This window comes from Aspergillus versicolor, assembly GCF_001890125.1.
Source record: "Aspergillus versicolor CBS 583.65 unplaced genomic scaffold ASPVEscaffold_7, whole genome shotgun sequence".
Taxonomy (NCBI): Eukaryota; Fungi; Ascomycota; class Eurotiomycetes; order Eurotiales; family Aspergillaceae; genus Aspergillus; species Aspergillus versicolor.
The window spans coordinates 1,585,332-1,602,210 of NW_024467530.1; the positions used below are offsets into that span (position 1 = coordinate 1,585,332).

A 16,879-nucleotide genomic window follows, 5' to 3' on the forward strand; every position below is an offset into this window, starting at 1 on the left:
AGGGGGGGGACAAGCGGGGCGTGTCTTCGTATTAATCACTGTGAAGTCGTCGTGATTGGAGAGCAGGGAATCAGATAACGAATGCCAATGTCTGCCCAGCCGGACTTCGACGAAGCTTTGGTGTCTGCTTCTTTCTTCCACTCTCCCCGCTGGTATCCTTTTCGGTGTCATGTCGTATGATGGGCAAATGGATCTTTACCCCCAGCCAGCCTGGAGTCCGCAATACGGCTTCATGGCTCATCTCGCCGCAGAATAATAGTGATGAGGTATACCAGGTCGATGTTTCGTGGCCTCTCGGATGGTCTGCACAGGAACATTCCGTCGCAAATGCTCTGTAAGGGGTCTAGACTTCTACAATCCGTGTCTAATGTTTCGAACACAGCTACCTTGTCGACGGAAATGCTCTATTCCTCACTGCAACGGAAGCCCTCCGTCGAAGGGAATCTCACCGTGCCCGTGCTACAAAAACCATTGTCGTCGCTATAGGATACCCCCTCACGGACTCCCTCTTCAGCCCCCGTAGAAGCACCGACCTCACTCCACCGTGCGACAACTACAACCCCCCCGAAGGAGCAGACGGGAAGCCAAAGCTCGAAGGACACGGGGGCGCCGACAAGTTCCTGACATTCATCACCGAGATCGTGCAGCCGTTTATACGTTTAACGGTCTTCCCTAACATTTCATTCCGAAAGACAGCGCTATTCGGTCACTCGTACGGCGGGCTGTTTGTGCTTCACTCTCTCTTCACGCAGCCGTCTAGCTTCGACCTCTATCTTGCTGCGAGTCCGTCTATCTGGTGGAATGGTTGTTTCGTTCTCTCCGAGCTAACTCGGTTCTGTGAAAGTCTTCCTCTCAAACACCCTCCTGTTCTGCGGTTGTCATTCGGGTCCAGGGAGCAGTTCCCTGTACGGGAGCCAGGTGAATCCCTAGAGAAATTTGAGAGGAGGAATGCTGCTGCTCAGAGGAGACGCATGGCGGATAATTGCAGTGAACTGTATGATCGTCTTTTGACAGCGGGACACCTGCGTGTACTTGAGTTGAAAGTGTATCCTGATGAAGACCATGGGAGTGTTATTGCGCCTGCGCTCAATGGGGCCATTGTGTTTATGGAGGGTTTATTGTCCGAGATGGATGAAGATGATCGATGATGGAATTAGGGTCTTGAGAATCACGTGGTGAACAGGTCGTTGTAGATGGCTCCATGTTTATAAGAATATTTCTGAGTATACGAATAAACCACGCTGGTTCAGCTTGACCCGCTTTATTAGCTCCCGTAGATAGGCTTGGACACTCGCTATTGATGTTTTCCACGGTAAATTAACAAGCCGGTAGTTGGTATCACCTTGTTTAAACAGGCGATTTGAAGGTACACGACTGGGGTCGCAGCCTAAAGATCATATAACAATACTAGCTATATCTAGATAGTCTACTTTATGGTTATATAATCTCACGCTGCCTATCATACGGTAAGCCAACAATGACTCCACTGTCTCCCAGGAACATCACAACCTCACCACAACACCCAGCATGGCCCTCTCTTCCAGCACGAGCTCTCAATCCCAGCCTCGAATTTTTGTAGACGACGTGTGGCATCTCATAACCGAGAATTTTTCCCAGCCATCCCTATCCAGCTCTCCTGAAGGCAGCCCAGACGAGGCGGCTGAATATTGGAAACCCAAGAGCCTGGCTGCGCTGACGCCGCACCTCAGCGACCTGATATCTCTGAGCAGTACTTGCACTTATTTCCGGGACCTTCTGGGCCCGCGCATATTCAAGTCGATCTATCTGCAAAACACTGCGAAAAGCGCTCGATCTGTCCAAGCAGTTGCAACAGGGAAGTTCTCTGGATATGTCAGAGAGTTGCGGTATGCTGCTGCCTGTGAGTCGCGTCAATTCCATTTTGATATCGGACTCCTCAGCTGATATTCCTAGACAACATTGACTCCTCGCTGGAGGAACTGTACCCGCCTGGACTGGACAATGTCCTCTCAAGTCTGTCCTGCTTCAGGGGTCTCCAGCTCCTCAGCCTCGACTTCCCATTCGATCACTCTAATATCCAACTCCTCCGCTGCGTCCATAACCAGGACAACGGGCCCGACGCCAGCACAGTCCAGAAACGAGAAGACACCTGGCGCGGATTAGTATCAGCGGGTTTCGGTGCCATCACATCGAGCTACACCAACGACAACGCTCCTCAATTCCCCTGCCTCGAAATCCACAACCTCAACCCAATCGCCCTCCCTGCAATCACAACAACACCATTTCACTCCCTCCTCTCACGTCTCAAATCCCTCAAACTAACCCTCGAACCTCTCCACTACCTCTCCCTACACAAGGTCATCACCCCCCAGTCCGCCTCCATCTCTCTCAACAACTTCGGCCCCTGGCTATTCAACCACCTATCCTCCCTCGAAGAACTCTCTTTCAACCCCTCCAACTCCGCTCCTCGCATGGGTAATGTTGGTCAAAATCCCGCATATGTCCAGGACATCGGCCTAGGGAATGCAACAATGCCAAGTCTGAAGCGCATCACCCTAGCGAATATCTTTATCTGCGCGGAACTCACAGCGTTTCTGCAACGGCATTCAATCTCGCTGGAAAGGATCGCGTTGCTTTTCTGTCGCGCTCATAACCCTGACTCTGACAATACTTCGGATCCTGGTTCTGGTGTTGATAATGGTGATGCCAGCGACGACAACAGCAATACCTGGTCCACCCTCTTCAAGTCCCTGAGCTCAGCAGCCCCATCAGTTTTGGAAACATTCACATTCACCACGTCCCAGGATGAACTCGTCCTATGGAGTCCCGACGATGACTGGGTGGACAGTGACCTCGTCAAGGCAATGTATCGCAAGCGGAAAGCGGAGCCCGATATGCTGCTTTTCCCATATTATGAGATATGGGATGGCGGAAGGGTGACGAGGGATATGGAGGCTAATATCAGGAGTTTCCTGGATGGGGATGATTATAGGGCTTTTTTGGGGCTTACGGGTGTTCTTAAGGGGAATGGGACTGGGGAGTGGGATAGGAAGGGGTTTGGGATGTGGAAGTATATTCCTGTTAGTGAAAGATGAGATGTTTATAATCTGATGGAAAAACAGTATATGGTATTGATTATTATCTCGCGTGATGCTCATTATAAGATCTGGTTGGTTTTGTATAAATTCTCTGGTCCAACTTGTATTTTAGTGTAGGCTAAACAATGTCAATACGCTTTTCATTATACAGATCCAACCCTAGAAAATTCAACAACGCATGGACTTCGACATTACTGCCGCCGGAATACCCCTCAGGTCCCCGGAGAGTCCAGATCTCCTGTCGAGCATGTAACTGACTCTCGAATTCGGAATGGCTCCAGAGATACTTTGGCACCAGGTGCGGTCTTCGTTGCATGTCTGCTCCATGATGAATATATGGTCCTAACGCAGCGAGGAATTCATCGTGGTTATCGCTCCATTTTCTCGGTAGCTGCGTACCGGGGAATGACGCCCATGATTCTCCAAGACAGGTCGCGGTGTATTCGAAGTGTTTCAGGAGCTTTTCAGTGGCCTGTGCCCATTGTTTAATCTCCGATAAGTGAGAGCGTAGTCGGTCTACCATTGGCGACCATTGCAGTTCCGGCTCTGATTCCGTGGGGTCTGTTGGCTGGAGAAAAGACCAGCAGAATCGAGATAAATCCCATGTATATACGGCCGGGTACTTTTTTCCAGTCTGACCAACAGAGTAAAAGTCGAGTCGCTTAATTTCCATTTTGTCTTCGCCTGTTCTTTGATTTGAGCTCATCTGGTTGACCTCTAGCAGAAATTGCCAGATGGCCGACTGGTCGCGGAACATCCATCCTAATTCCTGATTCCACTTAATCCAATCCTCGCGTAACTGTCTCTCGATCCTTTCGAGAGCCGGGTGGTACAGCATCAGAAAGGTCAGGACCCTCTCTCTCACAGTGGCAATCGATGGTAGGTTTGTTTCGCGGTCAGGGTTAGGTTCTAGGCTCGAGTACAGTTGCTGTAGATAACTGTCCTCCTCTGGGGCCATCGCTGATACATTCAACCTTGAAGGTTTCCCTCGGCTGCCCCGCTGATACCAAGGGACAAGGAAATTCGAGGTAGGGGGCCCAACTGAGAGAGCACACACAGATACCAGAATATACGCACCCTCTCTCGCTGTCTTCCTGAGGATCACAGGGTGGCGGTATCCATTCAATACAAACAACCCGTCTGTTTCATCAATTTCATAGTTCGGATGAGGAATGGACAGCACGCAAAACCCTCGGGAGCGTGTCGGTATCTCGATGTAGGTATAACCTCCAAATGCTCTCCTGTCACCTGTTATGATGCACAGCATGGAGCCTTGTAGTCGCATCGTTCCCGTGGAAAGCCCCACTTCGATGTCGCGGTTGGCACTACCAAGTCCGTCAAACCCGATCTGTATGGCATCATCTAACAGCAAGTCGTCTTCTTCACCCCTGACCCAAGTCTCCATGACAGTGTCCAAAGAAGGCAGTGACAACTTTTGGGACCAGTCAGGAACCCAAGACGGGAGGCCAAGGGTCCTATCCTTCTGTCCCGCCACCGCAAGAAAGTCCATCGTGTCCCAGTATTTAGCAAAGTATGCAGCAATGCCGATGTATGTATTTTCAGTAGCCAGCCGATAGTCGGGGCTAATGTACTTCTCGCCCATCAGGCCCAAGACCGCAAAAACTTTGTCTCGTGGGTCGGAACATTGGTACGAGGATGCGTCCACCATGACATTCAACAGATCCCTCCCGGTAAAGGGATACCATTTTGAATCCTTGAATAACCAAGACGGTATATTCAAGTCAGAGCAAGAGCCCCCAAAGGCGCGTTTGGGCCAGCGCACCGAGTGGTCCCCACAAATTAATTCCAGCTCGCGGGCCATGAGAGTCTCTTGAAGAACCCAGAGACGGGAAAAGTACGGCAGTTCAAGCAACGCAGATACACTATCCTGGATACTCTTGTCCATGACGGGATGGTCGCCAGGCGCTGGTTGAAATGCTGTAATCTCTTTGAGAAAGCTGAAAGCTGGGCCAAAGTTAGAGGGTTCGTTTCCAACGTAGGCCAGAACTTTCGTCGCCCTCGCGTATATCTCCCGTAGGATATGAACCTGGCTATTCTTCTCGACTGGGCTTGTCTGGTTTATACACAGCGAATCCACCCAGAGCATTCTATCGCCCTTCCGGCGCCTCAGCCGCCGAAGGGCTTTGCCACAGGTGGGGGATACATATGCGACATCCCAATAACTCCCTATAAATACCGGGCATGGTTCGGTCGAGTCAGTGATATCATTCATGGAGGTATACGATAGAGCGTCGTACAGCGGAAGAGGTATTTGGTTGATGTGTACAGTCTCGAGGTCTACGTGGATCGGGTCTCCGTCTGTGCCAGGCTTCAGCCGCAAGAGGCGTATACTGTCTTCGGACGGAAGTTCTGGTAAAAACGATTTTGAGGGTTCTGGTTCCCGTAGACCACTTTTTATATCGTCCTGGAATATTCCGCTCCCGTTTCCGAGCTCCCAATCATTATAAGTGACCGCGGCTGGCCATGACAGATTCATTCGCCTCCGATCACCAAGTTCAGGCACTGAGCATGGCTGGGGGTGAACTGTGAGATCTTCCGATGGAATTGCGAAGCAGTAGCTGCAGCAAGGGAGGCCGCTTGCTGCAGAGACATCTGGCCGTCGACAGCCGGATTCATGCCAGCGATACATTATAACTGAATGACTGGGAAGATGGATGAGGGAAAGACGAGCGAGGGGAGAGTGAGAAATTCAAATATGAGGCTGAGATCAACAGGCAGTCACGGGTCCGTGCCTGTCCTCAGGCACCAGCGAGTCTCTGGCATTTCCAGTGTGCCAAATAGAGTTATTATTTGAATTCTTATTCTATTATAATGCGAAGTAATATACATATGTTTATCATTTAAATATATTAATGAAAATAAAGAGTTGGCGCCCCGCATTTCTGGGCGTCACGCCGGTTATTTATACCGTCCCCGCACTCTATCTCAAGACCATCCTCAACCTCATGTAGAGTATCCCCCAGAGCGATATCTCATTGCATTCGCAGCTTCTAATGTGTTGGTCTCCTGTTTCACGTTAACCGACCGAGCCACCTGATGACGAAACATGGCTGATGCTCTGCAGGATCGACATTGCCCCCTCTCCACCTATAGCTAACGTCTGGGTATTTCTCCGCAGTCCTCTCTCCATCAGATGTCCTTCTTCATTCACTGGAGAGGTACAAACTCAACATGCTCCTCAATCCCAGATTCTTCCTAGGACTCATATCGTTAGCGACCGCGGCGTTTTCAACGACTACCCGTGAGCGCGATATCGTCACCCATCGACCCACGCGACCTCCTTCATATCCCTTGGCTGTTAGGAGTCCGTACCTCTCAACATGGATGCCCAGCGACCAAGTACAAACACTGCCATATGCAGAGCCCCAGTTCTGGGCTGGTCAGAGCCTGACCTGGTCCATTATGGCGCGAGTCGACGGCCAGTCTTATAGTCTGATGAGCATCACGAATCCCAGCGATAAGATCCGTCCTGCTATTGTGCGAACCGCTGAGTATACTGCGACTCATTCTGTATTTACGCTTTCTGCTGGTCCGGTTATATTTACTTTGGACTTCTTCTCTCCGATATCCCCGTCTAATTATTTGAGGCAGTCGCTTCCATTCAGTATGGCTTGTCTTGATTCTTCAGTAATTCTGTACCGGGCTAATCTATACTGCAGGTTATCTGACTGCGAGTGTCTCTGAAGCCAATTCAAATGATATCCAGATATATACAAGTTTCGATGGCAGATGGGCTGGGAGAGAGCAGGCCACCGCTCGCAATTTCCATCAGGACGGGTCCACCTTGGCATATGCCCTCAAGGTGAAGGATGCAGTTCCCTATACAGAACAAAGCGACATGGCTACGTGGGGTGAAGCTATCCTTTCATCGCAGCGTACTTCTCAATCGAAGCTTTCCTTTTCCTCGGGGAAGCGCGGAGAGGTGCGCTCCCAGTTCGTTAACCACGGCAAGTTGTCTGGTAAGGACGACACCTGGGTCCCTGGCGGAATCGTTGCGTTTGCTCATGATGTTGGAGCTGTTAGCGGGAATCATTCCGTAAACTTCGCAGTTGGATATGTGAGGGAAAAGGCCATCAATTACCTAGGGAAGCCGTACACAGGTTACTACAGGGCCGAATACCCGAATACTTACAAGGCGCTATCGCATTTCTTCGAAGATTACCCTGCTGCGGCTCTTGAATCCGATATCGTCGATTCTGTGATGGAGATACAGGCAAAGAATGCTGGTGGTGCTAAATATGCGGATATTGTCACCCTCTCGGCTCGCCAGGCCTGGGGAGGGCTTGATTTAACTATCCCCAACGACTCACTGGACGCAGACGACGTGCTGGCATTCGTCAAGGAGCTCTCCAGCAACGGCAATCTCAATACGGTAGACGTCATCATGCCTGCATTTCCCATCTACTACGCTATGGATCCAGACTATATCCGCCTTTTGCTGGAACCAATGATGCGCTACCTTGCTGCTGGCCGTTGGCAGCAGCCGTACGTGATCCATGATATGGGCTCGCATTACCCCAATGCCATTGGTCATGATGACCAGAAGGCAGAACCGATGCCTATTGAGGAGTGTGGAAATCTAATGGTTCTCGTTCTGGCCTACGTAAGAGCAACTGGTGACATGGCCTGGGCGGACCGGTACATCCACCTCTTGCGAAAGTATGCAGACTACTTGGTTGAAAACAGCATCAACATTGATTTGCAGCTGTCCTCCAACGATGCTGCAGGCCCTCTCGCCAATGAGACCAACCTCGCGATAAAGGCGGCAGTTGGGCTCAAGGCATTTGGAGAGCTAAGCGGGCTCACCGAGTATTCGCGGATCGGTGAAGAGCGCGCCGAGCTCTTCTTCACCCAGGGCCTTGGAACCGACGAGGAAAAATCCCATTTTGCCCTGCAATACCCTGACGAGCCTGCGTCATGGAAGATTCCGTACAATCTATTCCCGGACGTGCTGTTCGATCTCGAAACGTTCCCCAAAGAAGCCTATCAGATGGGAGACACCTTCTTCAAGGGAGTCCGTGCCGAGTACGGTGTCGCATTGGATAACCGGCAGGACTGGGCCAAATCTGACTGGAACATGTGGCTGGCGGCCACGTTCGACGACAAGGCCACTCGCCGTGAGTTCATCCACGATCTCTGGGCATACATGTCCAACGGCAAACACAACTGGCCATTCTCCGATCGCTATGTCTCTACATCGGCTCAGGGTAATGATCCCGGGCGTCCAGTTCTGTGTCGCGCGCGACCGACAGTTGGTGGCCACTTTGCCCTGGTTGCGCTCCAGGGGCCCAGGTGCCTGCAAGCTGCGGTGGCGCGAGAGCTCGAGGATGCGCAGAAAGAGGCATCCGAGATAGTAAGAGAGGACCTGTAGACGTATCGACCTAGATGCGCATACTCACGCACTTTATATAAATGCCGTCAATGCTGAACATACTCCTTCACACTACTTGTAGAGTTGAAGCAGTAAATTGTTTGTAGATGCTCAAATGTTGTGCAGGCCCCTGGGCTTACATAATCGCAGCTCTTTCCAAAGTTCCAAACCCGCTGCTTTTTGCTGTTGCTCCTCCTCACCAACTGACGCTCTTGTCTCTCTCACCCTTCCTTCTCTTCGTTTTCGCCTTTCATCTCCTTCCGTCTTCTTCTCCGTTTCCCTGACCTTTGACTTGTGTTCTCCCCATGGCTTCTGTGAGTGCCCCCCTCTGCTGTTGTCGCCCCCGAGCAACCCCCGACCCCGTTCGGTGGAAGCTTAGCTGTCCAACGTCATATTCTCCCACCTCGAAATATGCACGCGTCGGACAGCTATTCCGCGCGTCCAAGCTACTTCGTTATATTTGAGAACTTGATGCTAACCTCATCCGCCTCTCGTTGTAGCCTCGTCCCCCTCACAGCTTCGCCGGACCACAAGGCTACTCGCTCCCTAACGGTGCCTCAGGCCCAGTCCCTGGCGCCGCCCCTCTACTACCCAACAACGGACGAGTTATCCAAAATGGGCCTGTGAGAGTGCTGTGTATTGCAGATGTGCGAGGTAGGTTTTGTGGCGATCACCTGACAACCTTATTTGGATTTCAAGAATACACATGAATCAGTGGGCTAACGCCAGTGTTTTTAAACTTTTTTGGTCCACAGGAAATCTGAAGTCTCTTAACGAGTTGGCCAGACAAGCCCGTGCAGACCACATTATCCATACCGGTGACTTTGGTTTTTACGATGATAGTTCGCTGGAGCGGATTGCGGACAAGTGAGTACTCAAAAGCAGTCGGGGTGTAACACTTTTTGGCGCACTTTCAATTTGATACCCAAGTTGTTGTGAAAAATGACCTGGTCGGCTAACAAGAGTGAACTTCTATTATAGAACCCTTAAACATGTCGCTCAATACTCTCCCCTGCTACCGGAAGGCGTGAAGCGCGCAATTGCTCAGACCCCTCCCCAGCAGTCGATCAAGTCGAGGTTCACACCAGATCAACTACCCCTTTCAGAGCTCTCCATGCTGCTGGATAAGCGGCTCACACTCGATGTTCCTGTATACACTGTTTGGGGTGCGTGTGAGGATGTCAGAGTGCTAGAGAAGTTCCGCTCGGGTGAATACAAGGTTGACAAGCTGCACATCATTGACGAGGCCAACTCTCGGTTGCTGGACATTGGTGGCGTCAAGCTGCGCCTGCTGGGTTTGGGAGGCGCGGTTGTGATGCACAAGCTTTTCGACAACGGTGAAGGGAAGACAACTATTGCGGGTGGCCAAGGAACCATGTGGACGACTCTGCTACAGATGGGTGAATTGATCGACACCGCCAACCGTGTTTACGACCCGTCGGAAACCCGTATCTTTGTTACGCACGCTTCACCCGCCCGCGAGGGTATGTTGAACCAGCTTTCCGTGACTCTCAAGGCCGATTTCTCAGTTTCCGCCGGTCTTCATTTCCGCTACGGTTCGTCTTACAACGAGTTCTCTGTGAACCCCTCGCTCGACCACTATCGGGGCAAGCTGGCCGCGTCCAAGGCTTCTTTCAATGATGTGTGGGAGACCGTGCGGGGCGAGGTCGAGTCCGCTATTCACCAGAACGACGCTCAGAAAACACTGCTGGAAAACGCCCTTGGTGTGGTTGAGAAGATGCCTTCTGTGGCCAATGGCGGGAACCCCTTCGGTGGCCCGGTCAACCCTGGCAGTGCTAGCGGCCAGGTAGACGAGAGTGCGTTCAAGAACATGTGGAACTTCAACTTGGCGGATGCTGCCTTCGGGTTTTTGGTCCTTGAGATCGAGTCTGGACGTATCGGCACGGAAATGCGCGCTCAGGGATTCAACTTTGCTCACCGTACCGGCAAGCCCCTACCCTCTGGTGCTCCCCAGCCTGCTCCCCAAACAGGTGCTCCAGTTAGCGTACCCTCGCCCGTCAATTCCACTCGTCCAAATGTTGCCACACCTCAGTTTGGTCAGACTCAGCCCATTCCCACTCGTGCCGCACCCCCTGCACAGGGTAAGGGACCTGCCGCTGCAGCTCGCACCTCTCCTGCTCCGGTCCTTCCCAAGTCCGTAACCCCACAGCCCTCTACTACAGCTGAATCTGCTGAGAGCTCGGTTACTCTCGAGGCCAATGGCTCGGCACACCCTGAAAAGCAAGGGGAATCTCCAGCCCCCAAGACGGAGCGGAAGCAGAGCAACGCTCTATTCATCTCGAATGTGGAGAATGAGCAAGCTGCGCGGGAGCTATTCGGCGAAGAGGACAAGGCAAAGCTACTAAAGGTAGAGAAATGGGGCAAGTACAACCACGTTGCCACATTTGGAACCGTGGAGGATGCCAAGGCTGCTCTTGATCACCTCCCCATTGAGAACAAGAAGTCCACTCCTCCCGGCCAACCACGAAAGCCCAACGTCAAGTTCTTCGAAGACCGTGGCAGTCACCGCGGGAATGCCGGCACATGGCAAAGCAGCAACCGAGGCGGTAGCAACGCATCACAACGCGGAGGATACCAGAGTGGAGGAGCGAGCGATAGCGAGACCGGACGCGGACGAGGCTTGGGTGGGCGAGGCGGCGGCCGTGGACGCGGTGACCGTGGACGCGGCGGCCGAGGTGGTCGCGGAGGATTCAACAAGTCAGGCCCAACGGATTCATCTGCTCCATCAACGTCGACACCGACTGGTGATAAGCCAGCTGCGTCTGGTGACGCCTAAGGCATGATTTTGGTCTATTAGCCTGTTTTTTCCATCTAGTATTCCCTCTAGTATCTTGTATTCCCTCTTCGCTTCAGTGTGAATTTTCCCCTTTTTTTTATTGGCCGCCTTTGGGTTTTTTTTACCTTTATCCGGCCCATGTCCTGTGATGTGATGCGCTATAACCAAATTCTACGGTTCTTAGGAGCTTAATTTTCATTTGTGTGTAATAAAAAAAACAACTTCTTTTCTTCACTTGTTACTCGTAAGGTGTCTGCTCCTGATGTTTGGAGGACATATTTGCTGGTAGAGCGCTCTCTCCTTTGCGTACGCTTTGTAGTAATGCACGGGAGATATGGTTCCTCGGTGGGCCCATTATATAAAAGCCAGCTAGAGCCTGCATGCATGCATGGGGAGGAAGAAGATCTTGGCAATGCAGCGCTGTCTAACGCTTGTTTGTTTGAGCTGAGTTGTTCTTGACCATTATTGAAGGAAGTACAATAGCACAAGCAGAATAGTAGGAAATTGTCATCAAGATAAGTACAAACGTAGACTGAATGAGCCCACCAAGTATAAAACCCAATGAATGTGATAACAGATATAAATGAATGCAAACGCGAAAGCGCCTCTTCCCTGCTGCCCGATTTTCCAATATTCTCCATGTGTCTTTGTGTCCGAAGCAACTCCGGGTTTCCTATATGAATAGATGACGTAATTTCCTCCTGCGGTGTGGCATAAAATTCAACCCAAATTCGAGCAGATATGATGCTCTTGGTGTACAGGTTTCTGGTTCAATTGCATGCGCATCCACCGCTCATTCGCCTTATGAAGCAAGAAAAAGAGAAAACATAAAAGATATCCATAAATCATGACATTTTGCACCAATTCAACTTGTAGTTGTGTTTGTGCATCCCATTAGTAAAAAGACAAAGTTGTATCATATCCCGTTACTCCAAATATCATCGAGGTATCATATCGAGGGGTATCTGTATCCGAATTCGAGAAGCAGATGATTCCACGGTTGTTGGCACTGCATATTCCTTCAATGCGTCGATTGACCGTCTAGACACGGCCAATGATATCATCCACATCCCTCTGATTCACAACAACACCGCCCTCGGAGCAGCGAGCCTTCGTGCGTAGTTCAGAGCACAAATTATCGACGTCGATCTCCCCATTGCGGAACTTCTCCATGGATTGCAATCGGTCCCTGCGAAAACAAAAATCAGCACATCAGGACGGCGTTTAAGGAAACGGCTAATACATACCAAATCTTGGTGCAAGACATCATTTGGGCCTTGTCCTCCCCTGGCACAACTTCCTCATCCATCTTATTATCAATCTCATCAAGGATGCTCTTCTTGGGCTGTGTATGGGTGCCAGCCTCACTGAGATTATGAGACGGGCTACCCAGGTCAGGCAATGGGAATGCATCGTCAAAGAACGTGTTGAAATCTTGGGATAGAATTGCATCTTGAGGCTCCCGCCAGTCCCCAAATAGAAGAGGGTCAAATTGGCCTCCGTTCTGCTGAGCCATGAAATCAATTCCAGGAACATTTTCGGTGTTCTCTGGCTCGGTGGGGGTGTTCGTCGCGCTTTCGCTCCGGTGTCTCACAGCTGGAATTGGGTTATTGATGTTGCCGCAGGCCAAGCCAAGCTGCGCGCAGAATGAGCTCTCACCGTCAATGGTGCAAGCGTGCCCGTCGTGAGCATCGTGAGATTCCTTGGGCTTATTTTCCGGAGACTGTACGCTAGGTTCTGGGGAGGTACCGTTAGACGAAAGGAAGTTATGAGAGTCTGAGGAAGACGATGGAGAATCGGAATTCGAGGTGTCGTGGCTCTGCCCCGTCTGTCGGTTGAAGTTGTAGGCAGACAAATTCGGGGCTTGGTTTGTCAAGCGTCCATTCGTGGTGGCCGGTGATGCGTTAGCTGGCTTAGCTGGTGTGGCAGCCTTGGGGGAAGCAGAGTTAGAACCCCTGCTGTTAGCTGAAGTCTGGAGTGCGGGGTGTCGTAAAACTCCAGGTATCGGTGTGGCATCGTTCGAGTTGTTCTGGCCGGTTTTGCCTTGCGAGCCACCGTTGAAGATACGGTTTCCGGGTAGATCCCCAAACTTGGGGAAATCGAACATGAAGTCATTATTGTTCAACCCAGACATACGGTTGGCATTGCCTGGGTATGAATTGATAGCTGAAAGCGCATTTCCTTGTGTGACCCAAGAAAGACGCTTGCGATACTCTCGCAATTCAACCTGTAGACGCTCAACCTGAGCTTTGAGCAATCCATTTTCCTGATTAGCATCGTCAGATTCCTTTTGTAGCTCGTCTACTTTTGTTTCCAGATCCTTCAAGTGTTTCTCTTTTCGTTCGCGGAATGCCCGTTGTGCTGCACGATTCTGTGCCTTGCGCTTCTAGGAGACAATCAGCAATCAGTACTTCTACATCGGTTGCCATCTATACATACCGAAGTCGGTTCTGACATCAGCGGCTTTCTTCCTGGTTTCTTCGATGCCTTTTCATCACTTTTATCGTCACTTTCCCTTCGTTTCTTTCCAGAAACTTCGCTCGTGCTATCAGAATCCTTTCGCTTATCACCGACTTCATGATCATCCGAGACCGCACTTCCTGGCAGATCACCAATCAGGTTTTCGTCCGAGCCGGGGAAATCCCATTCGAGATCTGGGTTGAAGTCAAGGAAGGGGCTCTCGTCGTAGTTTAGGTTGTCGAATTGGTGATTCGAACCATCGAATGCCGGAGACGCACTAAAGCTTCCCGTGGACGCTTGACCCGGTGTATCGGTAGGATTTGACCCGGTCTTTGGTGCCTGGCCGTTGGGTTTCTGCTTGTTGTTCGAAGAAAGAGCGGCTAGAAGGAGATCCTGTTGGCCAGGGGAAAGGTAGAGACCTTGCTGGTACAGAGTGTTGAAGTCGGACATCATGGAGATGCAAAAATATGCAATGCAACTTGAAAGACTTCAGTATGCAAAGGCAAGAAGAGTTGTCGATTAAATGAATCCGGTGGCTGGTATTGCAGACGCGAAAGCTATTGACGATTGATAGCCAGGTCGGGCTTCCCGCCCGTTTGCCGTCTCGATACTGACGACAAGGTCGATTTACAGTGCTGAAGCTATCGGCAGCTGGTGTCGAAATGTACAATGACCGAGCAGGTATGACGACAAAGCGTGAAAGATACTCGGTGCCAGCAATTCAGAAGAATGGCAATTGTGTTATCGAGGTTCAAGTAAAACAAGACGCGGTGCTAACACGAAAGGGGGCCTTCTTCGAGAAGAAATGGCCAGATTGATAGGAAGTGAGAGTGGAGGTGAAACAGGTAGCGGAGGGGTGAGATGAGACGAAATGAAGTCAGAAGAAGAATCGGCAGGGGAACTAGTGCCTCCGGCAACCGTCGGTGGTTGGCTGGACAGAGAAACAAGAGGAAGAGCCACTATTCAGGCCGATATTGGACGAGATGAGGAATCCTGGGTGAAGCGTGGAGGCAAGAAGTGCAGGCAGAGGAGGGGACGGTTGAAGCAGTCACGGGGTGTGGCGGAGAGAAAAGCAGCGGCAGTCATTGACGGATTTGATTGGTCAAGACCACTTGGTAGCCAATGATGTGATCCCGCCGGGACTGCTGCTTTGACACTGCAAAACCGGCCAACACTGCTTAGAAATCAGGCAGGATGGTCGATTCTCTGACCTTCTCGACTCTGGAGACTTTTTTATCTCCGACTCTGCTCCGTCCCTGAAGACTAAAGACAGCTAATAATAATTCCAGTTCAGCCTCATTCTCCGTTATCGCACCTTCATACTTTTGGTCTCCAATTTCCAGACCTCGAATAGATGACCCTCCTTTGTTTGACTGAAGACTACATAGCTACCCTATGAGCTCATCACGCATTTCTCAATTTCTCGATCGACATCGGTCTTATCAGACCCCCCATTCTTCGGATGCGCGGCAAGTCTCCGTGGCTGGTTCACCCACAACATCGATAGCCTACCGCCAATCACCAAAGCCCGAGGCTGCCAATCCGGTCGAGGGAGAAAACGCGGGAAAACCAGGCTTTTAGACCAGTAAGGGGAAAGCATGACGCCAATTCATTGGGCTGACCATTCGGTGTCCAAACCTTTCTCAATTGTCGTTTCCGGTCACCAGGATCCCTGGTCGGAAAACCCAAATCTCATTCGATATTCAGAGATTCTAGGCCCAGGTCTGACTCATCGGGGTTTGACCATCCTCATACACTCTACTCTAGTCGAGTTGGTCGAGGGCGATCCGGGTGTCACCCCATTCGGCTCGAGGCTTCATGGTGGACTTGGCTCGTCATACGTAGGTTCAACACTGTAGCAGCGAACACCGGTCCTGCGTGTTCGCTTATCGTCGGGGTCCGGATACAAAAAAAATAATCCCACCCAAACAAGTCAGCGACGAAGCGTCAGAAGTCCGTTTCATAGATCTGCTGGAATTATGACGGGCCATCGATGATGTGACCATGTGGCGCCCTCCGCGGTCACGTGTCCCGCCAACCGCGGCGGAATCTCACTCCTCCCACGACATCCTGCAGTAGTCGAGACTACGGAGGAAACCACCAGCCCTGCCAGCATCCAGACCCACCCAAGCTTCCCGTCTCTATCCTTGTTTTTCCCCTTAGATACTACCTCGCATCACCATGACAGACATTGCGGCCCTAGAGGCTGAAGTCAAGGAGTTTAAGCTTCAGGTTCGTTCACCACGCGCAATTCTTAAGCACATATCTAACCAGACTCAGCTTGAAACTGTTCAAACTAGCTTGCAGGTAGACCCAGATAACACGGAATTGCAAAGTCTCAAAACTGAGCTGGAAGAACTTATAACCCTCACTGAACAATCAATCGCCGAACTCAAACCTGCCACTCCTCAACCATCCAGCGAACCGGCCCGATCGAAAGGTGCCAGAGACGACTATGCATCAAAACCCAATTATCGAACCCCAGCAGCCGAGCATGCAGATGAGATTCCCGCTCCCGCTTCGTTCTCTGTGAATGAGCATGTGCTTGCGCGCTGGGTGTCGGGCGACAACTCATACTACCCGGCTCGCATCACATCCATAACCGGTTCTTCGAGCAATCCCGTCTACATCGTCTCATTTAAGTCGTATGGGACAGTAGAATCTTTAACTGCGAAAGACCTTAAACCCATTTCCAACAGTGACTCGCGAAAACGCAAGGCTGATGGAAGCCCAGGCAGTTCCTCAAACCACTCCCCAGTTCCTCAACCTCCCAACGCGAGTGTTATTTCGGCGGCAGCAGATATAAACCCCGCATTGGCCACGCAGGCCCGTAAAGAGCCCAGCAAGGCTAGCGATGGCTCCGCGCGCCCTAGTAAAGCTTCGCGGAAGGTCAAAGCCAACAAGGAGCTTGAGGCTGGTAAGAACAAGTGGAAGGACTTTGCCAGCAAGACCAAATATGGAAAGAAGGAAAGCATGTTCAGAACTGGTGATAGTGTCAACGCTCGAGGTATGTACTACTCATAACTATTGAATTGGCGGTGCTAATAGCTTGCAGTTGGTTTTACAGGGTCCGGTCAACAGATGCGCAAAGATCCTACACGGTCGCGGCACGTTTACCAGCAAGGCGAGGAGGATGCATACTGAAATCCTTTC

At 51.1% G+C, this 16,879-nt stretch overlaps 7 protein-coding genes across 7 annotated transcripts; 4 read left to right on the forward strand and 3 right to left on the reverse strand.

Annotated features, from left to right (window-relative positions):
- Positions 1–179: 179 nt before the first annotated feature.
- Positions 180–1,148, forward strand: ASPVEDRAFT_85881 (alpha/beta hydrolase; the record flags this gene model as incomplete). Its single annotated transcript, XM_040817755.1, has 2 exons — positions 180–334; positions 383–1,148. 2 exons carry the CDS (start codon positions 180–182, stop codon positions 1,146–1,148), a joined length of 921 nt encoding a protein of 306 aa, XP_040670253.1.
- Positions 1,149–1,527: 379 nt separating this feature from the next.
- On the forward strand, positions 1,528–3,074 carry ASPVEDRAFT_30941 (uncharacterized protein; the record flags this gene model as incomplete). The annotated part of the gene is made up of 2 exons (XM_040810406.1): positions 1,528–1,879; positions 1,933–3,074. The coding sequence occupies 2 exons, from the start codon at positions 1,528–1,530 to the stop codon at positions 3,072–3,074; spliced, it is 1,494 nt and encodes a 497-aa protein (XP_040670254.1).
- An 11-nt stretch (positions 3,075–3,085) lies between these two features.
- On the reverse strand, positions 3,086–5,899 carry ASPVEDRAFT_43966 (uncharacterized protein). Its single transcript, XM_040812948.1, has one exon. The coding sequence runs from the start codon at positions 5,725–5,727 to the stop codon at positions 3,196–3,198; it is 2,532 nt and encodes an 843-aa protein (XP_040670255.1). The 5' UTR covers positions 5,728–5,899; the 3' UTR covers positions 3,086–3,195.
- A 370-nt stretch (positions 5,900–6,269) lies between these two features.
- On the forward strand, positions 6,270–11,266 carry ASPVEDRAFT_85884 (uncharacterized protein; the record flags this gene model as incomplete). The annotated part of the gene is made up of 5 exons (XM_040817756.1): positions 6,270–6,702; positions 6,758–8,451; positions 8,970–9,123; positions 9,225–9,336; positions 9,451–11,266. The coding sequence occupies 5 exons, from the start codon at positions 6,270–6,272 to the stop codon at positions 11,264–11,266; spliced, it is 4,209 nt and encodes a 1,402-aa protein (XP_040670256.1).
- Positions 11,267–11,346: 80 nt separating this feature from the next.
- ASPVEDRAFT_790179 (uncharacterized protein) lies at positions 11,347–12,220 on the reverse strand. The gene has a single exon (XM_040816640.1). It carries the CDS (start codon positions 11,905–11,907, stop codon positions 11,455–11,457), a length of 453 nt encoding a protein of 150 aa, XP_040670257.1. The 5' UTR covers positions 11,908–12,220; the 3' UTR covers positions 11,347–11,454.
- On the reverse strand, positions 12,108–14,388 carry yap1 (putative bZIP transcription factor AP-1/Yap1). Its single transcript, XM_040816638.1, has 4 exons — positions 13,706–14,388; positions 12,926–13,652; positions 12,514–12,862; positions 12,108–12,455 (listed from the first exon to the last, which is right to left on the reverse strand). The coding sequence occupies exons 1-4, from the start codon at positions 14,177–14,179 to the stop codon at positions 12,308–12,310; spliced, it is 1,698 nt and encodes a 565-aa protein (XP_040670258.1). The 5' UTR covers positions 14,180–14,388; the 3' UTR covers positions 12,108–12,307.
- A 1,519-nt stretch (positions 14,389–15,907) lies between these two features.
- Positions 15,908–16,870, forward strand: ASPVEDRAFT_85886 (uncharacterized protein; the record flags this gene model as incomplete). Its single annotated transcript, XM_040817757.1, has 3 exons — positions 15,908–15,958; positions 16,007–16,733; positions 16,782–16,870. The coding sequence occupies 3 exons, from the start codon at positions 15,908–15,910 to the stop codon at positions 16,868–16,870; spliced, it is 867 nt and encodes a 288-aa protein (XP_040670259.1).
- Positions 16,871–16,879: the final 9 nt, after the last annotated feature.